We start from the raw sequence: 14,718 nt of genomic DNA, 5'->3' as shown, positions 1-14,718 counted from the left end.
CTCCAAGAAAACTTCCTCTTTTCACTTTCTAGTGACCAGTGGTCACTTGACGTCTCATGGAGAAAGATGCCTGGCTGATCAACTACAACTTGGCAGAGGGAGAAATAACTTTACTGTCAGCCACTGTCAGACAACGGCGCCAACATTATAACCCTACCATCTCTCCCTCTATACAATTACTGCTATAAAAGAAGGAACATACAGATACAGGCCTACATTCTCAACCTTGCATGTTTTATATACTATTACACTGGCCTACCCGTCGTGGTATGGCAACCTAGAATGTAACGGCATAAATAAATATTTTCTTATAAAAAAAATGATCTTCATCGTGCAATCCTATAACCGTTACATATATATATATATATACGTACATGTCTGTTCTCAAAAATATGATTTACGAAAAATGTAATTGAAGTTGTCGAACTTCGTTCTATAACGTAAATCGTATATTTAATATACTTATATATATATATATATATATATATATATATATATATATATATATATGCCTCTTCTTACCCGTCCTGTTTTATACAATCGTAAGAAAAACTTTCAGTTTAGGAATGCAATGTAGAAAACGGCAAAAACAGCAAAACTATACGACCAAAGCGTAATACTTACTTTCCACGTACTCCAGCAATGTCGTTAGCTCCTTTAAACGCTTTAGCAATACGTACAATCTGTAGATTGGTTTTCAACGGATATTCCTGTCCCGTTAAGTTTATGAAATACTTCCATTTTTTATATTTTAATAAATCCTTCATGCAGATTAACTCTGCTTCAGTTTCAGAAAATTTTCCCCATTCAACGTCGATAATGTGAGATGCAATGTAAACATTAGGTAAACACTCTGCTATCGCTTTCACGTCACTCAATATCAAAGGATCAGAACTTTTATCAACGTGAATGCAATAGTAGTTGTGTGGACGGTAAATGGCCCTCAGTAAGTGTTCAACTTGATCGGGTTCTTTGTAAAGTACGATGGAATAAGCGAGAGGAAAGTCCTTTTCTTCGTTTGTAACATTCTCCATAGAGACATACCTGCCACGTTTCCGAAATTCATCACAATCTTTGCACAATTTTTTAGTATATTCTCCAATTGGTAAAAAAACGTGTGGATGTAAAATAGAGTATGTTTCTGCATTCGACGAAGCAAATTCATCCTGGCGAGAAAAGAAAAATGATTTAAAGCTAAGCAGATAAAAGACACACACACACACACACACACACACACACACACACACACACACACACACACACACACACGTATACACGCACGCACATACGCAAGCACTTACTCATTCACTCACTCACGCAGGCAAACAAAGTCAACACCGGAGTCATGAGAAGAGAACTGTTGCAAGGAGACACATTAGCTCCCCCTACTTTTTTACTCAGCGCTAACCCCATTTACAAATCTGTTGAACCAAACCGCCATGTTATGTACAAACTATAAACCTTCGTTTCTATTCGGAAGACTTGGAAATATTTAGAAGTGATGATATCCAGAAGGAAAACGTGACAAACTTTTTACAATTTTGGCTAAACCATAAACGTGAGTCTAAGGTTAGACAAAAATGCCAACGCTACTATAAAAAGAAATAAATTTATTAAAACTGAGAATATTGAGTAAAATACAAATATCGAAACCAGAGAATAAGACCAGAACTATCTATGGAAGTAGATAAGAAATTAAAGGGAAAATAAGAAAAGATTCGTAGAGAAGTATTATTAAAGAAGTCATTTCAAGGTTAGCGATGAGATTGTATGTAGAAATACGCTAATCATCCGCGTATAAACAGCTTCAAAATAAGTATCAGTGTTTAAGCATAAGCAAACTTTAGGCTAGTACAAATACGTTTATAGCATATTTCAACTTCAAATGGCAAATTCACTGCAGTTACCGTGGAGAAAATATTGTCTCTTATGGTAAAAGGTTTAAAAACACCATACCTGACGAATTCCTAGACGCAGTGTTTCTACCGCTTTAACCGTTATCAATAGGATATACTGAAGAGAGGTATCTCTGGGCAGATCTAAAGCCATAGCTTTAGCTAAAACATAGTCGACAACATTGATTGAGTTGCGCTAATAGGCCGCCAGGTTGGGAGAAATCCAACAGTATCATCGTCAAGCAGTTTTACGCATAAGCGAACTTTAGAGTAGTTAAAATATGTTAGGGGGTATATTTCAACTTTAAGGCAAATTTACTGTAGCACTGCAGTTACTGAGCAGAAACCTAAAGTTTGCTTATATATATATAGTTAATACAAGCAGGAAATTAACTACACAGAATAAAACGATGTAGACAAGAACAAAAGAACATAAAAATTAAAGAAAAAATCAAAATCAAAGTAGAAATCCAAAATATACTGCAGAAAAAAAAATTGAGAGACCGCTTCGCGGCCAATATTCCGCAAAGTTCCACAAAGAGTGAAAGCCAAGAATGCCTCTAATATTCTTGGTTACGTAAATGCAGAAACAGCAAAGCTAATTATAGTTGATTAATGCCAATGCCAATCTGCAAACAACTACAACACTTTAAATATTGAAATAATATCCTCCCTCACCGCCCACCAAGGTGTTATCGATAGAATACTCCTACTCGTGCTCTAGCTAAAGTTATCATACTGTAAAATATCTGGTGAACCAGAAAATACTTAGAAGCAAAAGAAAGTTGATAAGTTAATTAAGGAAACACGGAAATAGACTTTTTTCTTTAGTAAGGAAATGATTAAATAGAAACCAGAAATTAACTACACTGCGATTAAATATTCAGATAAGAATATAACAGCAGCAACTCATGGAGTTTAAAGACTCGATAGAGGAGAAATAAACGAAAAGGAAAGTTAACAATGGCTTAAAACTACTGGGCTAAAAGCGACAATAGGAAGCCTAATTCTAGCTGCACAACAGCAATGCCAAACTACAAACAGCAATTAAAATAGTGAAATAAGATTCTAACTTTAAGTACATTCTATACAATCAGTAAACTGATATAATTGACTACATCAACTTTGGTGACCCAGCCCTTGCCAACTACGATTGCTATGTCTATTTGTAATGTACCAAAACTTATATGCAAAATCAGACAACGTCCTAGTAATATAACCTCTTTTAAGGTTACGTTGCTAGGTTGTAATCATACATCGTATTTGATATATGTTTATAACACACTTTGCCCGTTTTTACAAAGATACTGCGAAGGTGATGACAAGCCAAGATTCAATATTGGTGTCAATATCTCTGGCTGTTATCATTATATTCTTTTCCTATATAGTGCGGCACGACGCAGTAGGTAAGCCTATAGCACACGGTTTGTGCTTACTTCTTCGACTCATCTTGAACTTAAACAGAGGCACATATTTTAGTCAAGAGATCAAAATTCCTGCCACTCATCGGCTACAACCCTCTCTCTGTTTATTTTAGAGAGTATATGGAAACTTCTCACTAATCATGGGAAAATTGAGCAAGAAGATACTATTTTTCTCAACATACCACGTCTGTATTTTATTATTTTTTTTCAAGAGCTACTCCATATCGAGGAGGCAAAACAATTATGCTGTTATTGATGTTATTCATGCTACTTGTACTGGTTTTTAAACTAAAATTATTGTTTTAACTCTGTCGTTTTTTGTTTACTATCGAGCACCCGTGTGACAAATCCATTTAATTTTCGATGTCTTTTAATAATTAGAAGGCGAATTTGTTTAACCTTAATAGCAATATATTAGAACAAATAATTGACATATAACATTGATGGTAATCGATGGATAACATAGGAGCTACGGGAGACACAGTAAAGAAGATTAGAGACTAACAGCATAAAAGATCACAATCTGGCAAAAGATAAGTTAAGGCCCATAAAACGTAGGAATTACTAGCAGACAACGACTGTAGGGAATATATAAAGTAGAGAACACGATAAGAACTAGACATTAGAATTAGTCGTAAATAGCGTCTAGCGTGATAGATTACTGTACAAATTAGAAATGTTTTTTTATCTTGTCGTTTGGAATGACAAGGTAATGCCTTTTCGAAGTTGCCTCCAGATAGTTTTCAACACCTACGAAAACATTTGAACCTATTGCTCGAGGGCTGAGGGTTTTAAATAGATGAAGTCAAAGGTTAAACAAACAAAGGTATTTACCTGTCTTATAAGCGCTGCACAGTCAAACGGATCCATGGGGGTATCATCATATGTGAGGATATTTTCGTTTTCTGGAGGTGAAGGTTTAATATTTAGGAAATATAAACACATTAAACAAATGAATAATATGAGTGAGATATATCTTGTTTTCTGACGATAAAGTATGTGATGAAAGGCACACCATTTCCTTAATCTGAATAAAAAATAAAAACATAAAATAATAGTGTCATTTAATTAATTGGGAAATTAATTATTTATCAATCAACTCGAAAAATAAAACTCGTGAGACATATATTTCTTCATATTCTGTTTTATCTTTTGAAGCCTAACAGAAGTTAGAAGCATGTCTGAAGGATAAGAAGGTCAAAATTACGGTTTGTTATGTGGAACAAGCGACACCACAATAATGTTCGATGGTATAACGTTGCGAATAACAAAATTCAAAGGCTTGGATGTGTTGTTAAAAATTTCGTTTCCCAGCAACTACATTTTGGGTCCAGTCTTCTACTACAGCTCCGGGCTGACCAAAGCCTTGTGAGTAGATTCAGTGGATGAAGACAGAGAGATGACGTTATGCATTGGAGTGTCAAACAAATTCATTCGTTTCTTTTTACTGTTGCTTGAATTAATACGGAAAATATTTTTATCGTAGTGTTTTATATTTTATTTGTAGCTGTATTCTCCCTCCATAACTTAAGTTTATCGTTTTTGAAACTTGAATAAATTTTACCTCTTTTCAAACATTTGACGATGGAATGGCAAGTAGAAAGGTATAAAAATTATCGACACCTTCTTCTCATCGTTTCCAATCAAGATTCCAAATTGTCAAAGCTGCTCGAGACATTTAGGCTTTAACACTTCGAGGAGTCTCTACGTTCCAGTCGAAGTTTTCATTTCAATGAGTATCGAATGAACAAGCTCATCCACCAGGATCCACACCAATCTACCATTAAATTGGCCCAGTAGATAGGGCTCGTTACCTTCTTTCGATGGTCAAAACGAAAATCTACCTATTCAACAAATACCGTGTGACCCATGCAAGCATGACAAAGTGTACGTTAAAAGAATGATGATGATGATAATAATGATGGTGGTGGTGGCGGGGGTGATAGTGATGATGATAATAATACGTGGAAAAAGTTAAAACGTTTTTTTTTCTTCTCTCAGATGAATGTGCACTCACGAAACGTGAGATTCCTCTTTCCCTCTCGACAAAATTATTTAAATTCATGAAATTCCTTATAGGTCTATGACAGAGCATGCAGAATGAAATGTAATATTGTTCATATACTTTGGTTAATTTTTGTAAATTTATTTTTACTAAACACTTAGATTTTGTTTGGGGAGTGGGCGCTTAGGCGTCGATATCGGTTCATTGTTGTTTCTATATCGACAGAAAGCATTTATGATCCTATAAGATTTTAACTATTGGGACAAAACTATTAAATTTCCAAGGAGTAGGCCATGTTGTTTTTGTCACCTCATATAGCCACATATAATTTTGATTACTAGTGCCGATACAGTAAAATACAAGATCATTTAATTTTGTGTCAGTTCCAAATCCAAGCCAAAATTTTCTTTTCATATCATCTAAACGAAGTCGACAAAATACATACCAGTAATAAACTGCCTTCCAATAGTTTGTCTGTCTATACAATCGATTGTCTTTCATTTCAACAAATGCTTAGAAGTCAATATTAATCCATTACCTCCCATAATTCTATTAAATGGAATTTTTTTAATGAAACTTTGATTTCTAACATAAAACAGCCTAAGAAACGCGCTGGAACGATCAAAATAACATTTCAAAATAACATTTTAAATAGAAATAAGCGAGATATTGGGTGAAAAATTAGCAAACCTCATTTGAATATCAGAGAAATATACCTAGTAGATATAGCAAAAAGGTTAGATATGTGTAAATATTGATAGATAATTACGAAATTTGTAATTTTTAAGTGATCTCATATGAGATCACTGGTAGGTAATGGGTTAAATGCATAAGTTACTTAAAATTTGATGGTATTTAAACACTTCTCTCAATATGTCCCCAATCATTTTCTAGACTTAATCTGTTACCCTGATCAACACTACCACATGACTCATGGCTAACTTTAACGGAGGCCGCTCCGCTATTAGCATTTGAGTTAAGTCTCCACCCTGAACATAATTTCTTTTCTTTTGTCATGGCGGCTTTTCAAAGTACCATAATCACTTTCTGTACCTTTGTAATTTTCGGGCTACACCATTAAAAAAGATTTCATAAATTTCTCGTACATGCAGTGAAGCCATAAAACATTATTGTGAATAATAATGTCTGTGTTCGCTTGTAAGTAGTCAAAATTATAAAAGATGCTGACCTAAATTTGTCAGTTGAAATCTATTAAATAAATATGCTTATTCAACGTATCCTGTGGCAGTTAGTCGGTGTACACAGTACTTGACCAAAATTATTCTACTTCAATAACAATGTTGTACGAGATAGTTTCAAAAAGGACTATTTATGTTTAATAAAAAATAACATATTTACTAAGTTTTAACATCATCATCTCCTTCGAAATATTCTCCTTGCACAGCAATACACCGGTCCCAGCATTCCTGCTACTTTTGGAATCCGGCCTGGAAGGAGTTTTCCGTAAGCGAGCCAAGGACCTTCTGCGATTCGCTCTGGGTCTCGCCAACGGTGTTAAAACAGCGACCATTGAGCTGTATTTTCATCTTGGAGAAGAGATGAAAGACCGTAGGTGCTAAATCTGGCGAATAGAACGGGTGCGGAAGCGACACCATGTTGTTCTTGACGAGAAGCGCACGAGTGAGGAGAGCTTGGTGACAGGGTACATTGTCGTCATGAAGAATCCAATTCTTCGCGCTCCACAGATCTGGTCGATTTCGCCGAATGTCCTTCTTCAAACGCTTCAAAACGTCGCAGTAGAACTCCTGATTGAGGGTCTGGTCCTGGGGATCGAATTTTCGTTGCACAAAACCGCAGATATCGAAATAGACGATGAACATGCTCTTGACTAAGTTGAGGCTCTACCATGCTTTTTGAAGCGCATGTGCCACTCGAAACATTGCGTACGATCCATTGCCTCGTCGTCGTAAGCTTGTTGAAGCATGCTCAATATCTCTGTAGCAGACTTCCCAAGTTTAATGCAAAATTTCACGTTAGCTCTTCGTACCTCCTGCCCATGACAAAAATCACGGACTACAACATACACGTAATCACAAGAACACAACTTGTACAACTTAAAAAGTAAACAGAGCAATGTCACTCGGTATACTGCCTCATGAAGGTCATTTCTAGCTCTCACCGCACAAGCAACCGTGTGCTACCACCTGTTAGTGCGCTACAGAACTAGTCCGGGAACTTTTTGATATCACCAGGCAAGGAAAGCTATGGCGGTATGACAATCATACTTTCTGTATCGACACATTGTGTATTGTCAAAAATACTCCAATATTTGATCTCTTATAGAATATTGCATAGTATATTGATCGAAATACTAGCTCACTTATTAAACCTCAAAGCTCAAGTCAATTCATACGGCACATCTCAGAAACAGAATATTTTTTTAAGTTTCGAAATTAGGGTTCGAAATGAGATAAGTACTGTCATGAATGTGTTAACGAGCTTGTTACAATATTGTAGAAATACTTTTCGCTTCACTTACTAAGAACAGGCATTTGAATGATACTTTTTTATACAGAATACGATACTCCTTTGTTACATAACAAAAGTAAGACATGTAAAACTTGCTAGTAAACTCACGACGAAAGAATGTTAACGCCATGTTACGAATAAATGTTTAAGTGAAGTCGCCGGTCTTTGTGCGTTTCTAATTGGCTAATTTACGTCTACTATGCTGCATTCATGGAATAGAAAAACATTGTCGAGGTAGATTTCCTACAGTTGGAGACCTTTTCTATTGCTAGCCTTCGCCTAATTCCGTGCAAGGTAATGTTTCCCCATAGCCGGACGGTTTTTCGTGGTAAGTTGGAAACGAGATATATCGCTTGTATGATGGTGAAGTTCGTTTATACAACTATCACTCAATGACTAGACATGGAGATGCACACACATGCATACGTGTGTGTGATGAAGAGAGAGTGAGAGAGAGGGGAGAAAGAGAGAAAAAGAGGGGGGATTTTTTCAGTTCCCTCTACAAAATCTTAGAAGGCTTTGGTCAGCCCAGAAGTATTTATACATTCGTTCCTTTCTCATGAAGAATCTAACCGAAGCTCCCTTCCATTTTTCCTCTTGCACATATCACACATCTACATACCTCCGCTCTATTATTTCAGTAATCTCCAAATACGTCTTAAAAATAATCATTATCGGATAGTAAAAACATTTTTCTTATGTTTCTCAGATTTCAGTGATATGACTTCTCTCTTATTTTGGTAACTTTGTTCTGTGTTAAGTTACTACCTACAAAAACTAATTTACCTCAAATAATACGTAAATATGTTTTCTCTTCTATATAAATGTTTGATTCATGTTAATCAACCATTTCCAGAGAATGAGTTATACCGTTTTTGCTATTTCATAATAGTATTGTAAGGTTTTTTTCATCTGTTCTTCAAATTACCAATCCAAGACATTTAAAAAAAATTAACTTTCCTGTTATCCAACGCAGAATAATACTTTATGTTCAATGATATCTTCATGATTCTACAGTTCTCTGTACATTCATTCTGTCAGAAATCCCATCTTTATGTAAAGCAGTACATCATCTACTGTTTTTAACTATCAAAGTTAGAAATTTGTATTTTCTTTTTGGTTTTACTGTGTTAATCTTTCAGAACTAAAATGATTACAATATATGTTTAGTATATTTTAAGGCTTTAAACATTTATTTGTGTAAATAAAGTTATCGACATGTTCTTTAAATCAATGCAAGCAACAAAATATGCTTTTATTATTATTATTATTTTTTTTATTTCGGCTACCCTACGACAACTAATTTTAATGAAAGTTTTAATTTCTGTCATAAGCATTTATAGTGTTTAATATTATTTATAGTTATTTTGTATTAAATATACTGAGGAAGAAACATTCTAAATTTGCATGTTTTTGGAATGCGGCTAACTTACATGATATTTTTATAACTTAATTCGGATTGTGTTGGATTACATCAGATTATTAATATTATTATTGTTTAAAATGACCCTTCTAATGCTGCAGACTTAAAATTTTAAAACAATGTTGACTAAAATTCCTTCTGGAGTCTCTCAGGGAATCAAAAGCTTGATACTCAAGCTTCTTTAGTTTCATAGCAGCTCCACCCCTGGCTGTGAATATGGTAAAAAAATAAATAGTTAGCATATAAATATGCATCATAAACTTCATAGAGTCATACCCAGTCCTAAAAAATAGCATTAGTAAGCAAAACTCATATTTGGCATTGTGACTGTTCCATAAACATCTGGTCAATGCACTTGGTCGAGGAATGAAGTTGGGTATGTCTTCGCTGAGGAGCTGTCAACAAATCGTGAAGCGGTCTGCGAGGAGACTACATCCATCTTTCCTCTGCACAACAATACCGTAGAAAGAATATGCTTACATTCTTATTAAACCTACAGTGAGACTAAAATATTTCAACTTATCTTATTCCTTCTGTGGTGGGAATAAATAGACATATTTCGATAACACATCTTTTAAGATTCTTTACGTTCTGAGATTCCCTTTCCGGGATCTATAAAATAAATGAAAGCCATATAATCGATTATATCCATCCCCTAAATCTGAGCACTTGCTCAAATCAGATTTCCATGTAACATGTGCTCTTGGACTGGAGGTAAAGAGCTCAACCATCTCCGTCTGGTCTAAAACCACTTGCAAGTCGTCTGGGTGTCTGTAGGAGAGGTCACTCTACTACAAACTTTCGTGGCAGACCTCCGCCCTGAGAAATACTTCCAGCAATCTCGAAGGCCCTGAAACGGGTTATAAGCTCTGGTATTCCTGCTCTGATAAACCATTAAAAAAATGTGAAAATCCTGTCGAATTTACCATTCAGTATTTCACTTAACTCTTTGTCTGTCCAATGCATTCTCATAAGTTTATTCTAAATGTTTGCTTTCAGACTGAATTAGCCCTTGTTTCAGACATTTTTAGTGATATAAACTTTTCCTTTCATAAGTCCCAAGTTACTTTAAAGCAGTGGTTCTCAACTATTCATTACTAAGCACCCTGGGAATAAACTTTGTAAAAATGTTGCGCATATTTAGATCTTCAAGAATAATTCTGTATATAGTTTCCACACCAACTCCAAACTGTATGTTTATCGTCGTTATAGACACTCGGCGGTCCTATTTTCTGATGTTCGTACAACTCTGTCCCTCCTACACCTCTCATAGTCTGTCATCTCCCCGCTACTGTTCTTGAAGCTTTTGTGCCAATGAAAAGCAGATGCTCAGTTCATACAAGTTAATCCATAAGCAGTCTGGAGTTTTTAAGTTTCTATAGCGTTTTTGCCCAGTTTAACAAAACATTATTGCATAGCAAGCTTCTTCATGTTCCAACTGCATTCTGCAAACTAGTCAGCTGTGTCATGCAGTACTTAGTAGGATGTGTTCAAAATGCTGTTATAACCCTCTCCTTCAATCTGGAATTAAAAAGTTGGCAGTTCAGTTTAGTAATGGTTTACTAAAATCACAGTAATCTTCTCCCCCAAAAGTCTCAAAACATCTGGAATACACATTGTATATAATTTTATCTGTCTGTCATTTCTATGATTCGACAAACGTGCAGCCAGCATTATTATATCCATTGATCATGATTATGGTATAGCGGGTGAGAAAAAAAAAACTCCTTGTGCTACGAGTTGAGTTTAAATAGTTCTGGAATCGAATTCGCACTTCATATGTCGATAATAACTACCTATAGTTAACTTGAGTTGATTTAGTCGATTGTCTCGCGCTCTTGCCGTTCTATGGCAGACTCGTTTCTCTGCGAGTTTATGTGGCGCTGGGGATACGAAAACTGCAATTTGTTTGACGAACTCCTAGAGTGCATCGCAAACTTTGGTTTTTGTATTTGTGCTACAAAATATGCATTGTTTACATGAACGAACTGCAGTTCGTTCTTTCATAAATTAACGTTCATTCTTCTTTTCTTTGTAATTTTTCACAAAATAAACTAAACTAAAATAAAATGCCAGATTCTAAATCCTGTTTACTGAATGAGTAAAAATAATCAAATCAAACAGTATTAGAACAAGTAGTAGTAGTAGTAGTGGCGGTGGTGGTGGCGGCGGCGGCGGCGGCAGTAGTCGGGGCAAAAAGTAGTAGAGGCAGTGGTGGAAACAGGAACTATAGAAGTTTGTGTTGCTGGTGGTGAAGATGGTGGTGATATTGGTGATAATGGTGGTAGCGGTTGCTCTGGTGTTGATAGTATAGTAGCAATGATGCTAATAATAATAGTTGTGGTGGAAATAGGAATTGGCTAATGTCATTAGGGGCGAGAGGGTGTGGGCGTCGGTAATTGTAGTGGAGATAAAAGGAAGTTGTGGCAATAAAAAGAAGGAGCGGCGGTATTCTGTAGCAATGTTCGTCTTTATTGTTTTTATGGTCTCTGATTATAATGGCTTTGTTCTTTCTATTATAATTATACAGATACTGTTGCATCATTGCTTATGGCTTCAGAATAAATTATAATCCAAGTTTAGTTATTTTTCTTTAGTCGTTCACCTGTTACCACATCGGTATGTACCAAAAAAGAAAAAAAGGATACTCTGGTAAGGCCTTAATGTATTAGGCATATGTTCGAAGTTGTCTCCTGTATTTTTATTTTTTATTTTTTTTTTGTTATTCAGTCCCACTGCTTTGCACTTTGGGCAAGTGTCTTCTACTATAGCCTCGGGCCAACCAAAGCCTTGTGAGTGGATTTGGTAGACGGAAACTGAAAGAAGCCCGTCGTATATATGTATATATGTGTGTATGTATGTGTGTGTATATATGTTTGTGTGTCTGTGTTTGTCCCTCCCCCCCCCCCCAACATCGCTTGACAACCGATGCTGGTGTGTTTACGTCCACGTAACTTAGCGGTTCGGCAAAAGAGACCGATAGAATAAGTACTAGGCTTACAAAGAATAAGTCCTGGGGTCGATTTGCTCGACTAAAGGCGGTACTCCAGCATGGCCACAGTCAAATGACTGAAACAAGTAAAAGAGTAAAAGAGAGTAATAACTTAGTCAGAGGTGGAAAGATGCGAGTTAGTGTATTCTTTGCTGGTGATGTCATAAGACACACATTTTATTAATTAGTTTATTTTCTAGATTTCTTGTCAATGGAATAGAAGTCAGTTTCTAATTTTGAGCCGAGGAATTTCAAAAATATCAACAAAGTAGTGTAGGTTTGCGCGTGCAAGTATTTGGAGTCAAGTGTACGTCGTGATCAATATGTTTCGTTTTATCTATCTACACATACGAGTAGTTGCGTCGTTTTGTGTGTGTGTTTGTGGGGGGGGGGGCGTTGTGTGCGTACGTACGTATGTATGTATGTACTCTGGGGTCTTGAATAATCATCCACACCAGAGTACAAACTATAAACCTCTGTAACATTTTTCTAAAGTTTCTTTGAGAGAAGTGAATGGCAACATCAAATTCGGCGTGAAAAATTACATCAATATACCAAATTTGAAAATTTTCACTTAATTTTTCAAACTTATTTCCAACCCACCACCGCTTTTATTCCAACCTCCACGCTTATCAATTTTTCAGACCCTCACCCCGCTTATCTATTTTTCAGAGCCCCGCCCCGCTTATTAATTTTCCAGAGCACCGCCCCGCTTATTAATTTTTTAAGATTCCACCCCACCCCCTCTTTTATTCCAACCTTCCCCCTTATTAAATTTTACTAATCTGTCTCCGATGAAATTTTATTGTAAGCTATTCATATTGATACAAAAGCTGGAAAATCTAATAATAATTCTCTTTTACGTTAATAACAGTATATATAAGACAAAAAAGAATATTACAATATGTTATAAAATAAATAGGATATATAAACTAAATAACTAATTTTGGTTTTTAAAAAAATCAAGGGCGACAGCCTAGAAAATTTTAAATAATGATTTCTCATTAGGCACAAGACCAAAGTTTGTGGGACGGGACAAGTGGATTAAAGCAGCCTAGTACATTACTGGTGTTTTATTTTATCGATCCCGTAAGGATGAAAGGTAAAGCTAACCTCAGCGGGATTGAACTCAGAACGTAATGGGCCATAACTCAATGCTGCAAGGTACGTTGCCCGATGCTTAGGCACAAGGCCAGAAATTTAAAGGGGAGGGGGAAGTCGATTAAACTGACTCCCGTTACTAGTACAAAAGAACAAACTCTGGAATTCATTATTATTTTGACTGACACAAATTGTGAATCGGAATGACAAAAAAACAAACAAACAAAAAACAGATGAGAAGAATGGGAAGAAAACCTGGAGTGTTCTATTTGTTTTTAGAACGTATGGAAGAAAATACTTATCCATAGTATATGTAGTCAATATTCATGTGGGTGAGCATTCAACATTTTAGAGTGTTGATAACCTTCAACCATAAGAAGACCAATCATTCCGAGACACAACATACACATAGAAAACAAGGAAATTGCTGTCAGAATATATGCTTTACAACCAGCCAGAGTTTATAAAAACTTGAGGCTGGACAACTGCTCCAGCCTGTAACATACACGTGAGTTTACTGCCACTCCACACTGTAGTCAACAAATTTTCATTTTCAATTTCTCTACGATTTCTCTGCCAATCACCAACACAAATTCCACGCAAACTAAGAACTTCAATGACGAACTGTTTGTTTATCCTTACAGGACAAGCTTTTTGCGGAGTTAATAACATCAGCAAGACTCAAATAATTTCTCTTTGAACTTATTTTCATAACACCATGGTAGAGAAAAGAGTTTTTCGTGGTGCGACGTATGGAAATTATTCTGTAGAAGAAAAGCAAGTACTTGTTATGGTGATGAACAAATGCAAAGAGGAGTATGATTCTGAAAGAGAAAGCTCATTGGGATGCTAAACGGAAACGCCATGTCCCAGACACCCCGAAACAGGGGGATCACGCGAAAGCAGTTCGTTTGTTTTATTCGAATTTGGCCGGTGTCAAAAACTCTGATCGACTATTTGATTCTGCTGCTAAAGTAGCCGAACGCTGCTATGAAAGGCGAACTTGACAGCGCTGAAAAAAACCCAAAGGAACATTTCAGAAGGAGATTGTAAAACAAAAGCACCAGACGTGAGAAACGCCTTGTTTGAATGGATTGTGTAGGTTAGAACATCGCTACATGCGAGATTATCACAAGCTCTTTTCCTATTACAGGCTGAGAAATCTTATGAGGAATGGATTTGCCAACACCCAGGCACACCAACTGAGAAAAAAACTTTGATTTTCAAAAAGCTGAATGAAAGGTTGGCAAAAAAGAGTATGGGGGTATCACTGAAATTTCCAAACAAACGCATTTCAATCTCCAAAGAGCAAAGGTGTTGAGCGCATTCAGGATTATTTGAAGAACATATCGAGTGTGCGTCGTTATTTCCTTGTTAAATTTGGCGTA

The 14,718-nt window shown here is 36.0% G+C and overlaps 1 protein-coding gene across 3 annotated transcripts in view; it reads right to left on the bottom strand.

Annotated features, from left to right (window-relative positions):
- Positions 1-605: 605 nt before the first annotated feature.
- LOC106881829 (beta-1,3-galactosyl-O-glycosyl-glycoprotein beta-1,6-N-acetylglucosaminyltransferase) overlaps positions 606-14,718 on the bottom strand; it is an 87,509-nt gene continuing 73,396 nt past the window's right edge. For all 3 annotated transcript variants that reach the window (XM_089357260.1, XM_089357261.1, XM_089357262.1), the window contains 2 exons: positions 4,154-4,346; positions 606-1,166 (listed from right to left, as the gene is read on the bottom strand). In XM_089357260.1, the coding sequence (XP_089213386.1) occupies positions 621-1,166; positions 4,154-4,346 (739 nt within the window). In that variant the 3' untranslated portion in view covers positions 606-620. The remainder of the gene's footprint in view (positions 1,167-4,153; positions 4,347-14,718) is intronic.

Source organism: Octopus bimaculoides, chromosome 9 (genome assembly GCF_046866305.1).
Source record: "Octopus bimaculoides isolate indiv1 chromosome 9, ASM4686630v1, whole genome shotgun sequence".
In the NCBI taxonomy this organism is placed as follows: domain Eukaryota; kingdom Metazoa; phylum Mollusca; class Cephalopoda; order Octopoda; family Octopodidae; genus Octopus; species Octopus bimaculoides.
This window is presented reverse-complemented; position numbering and strand designations above follow the sequence as displayed.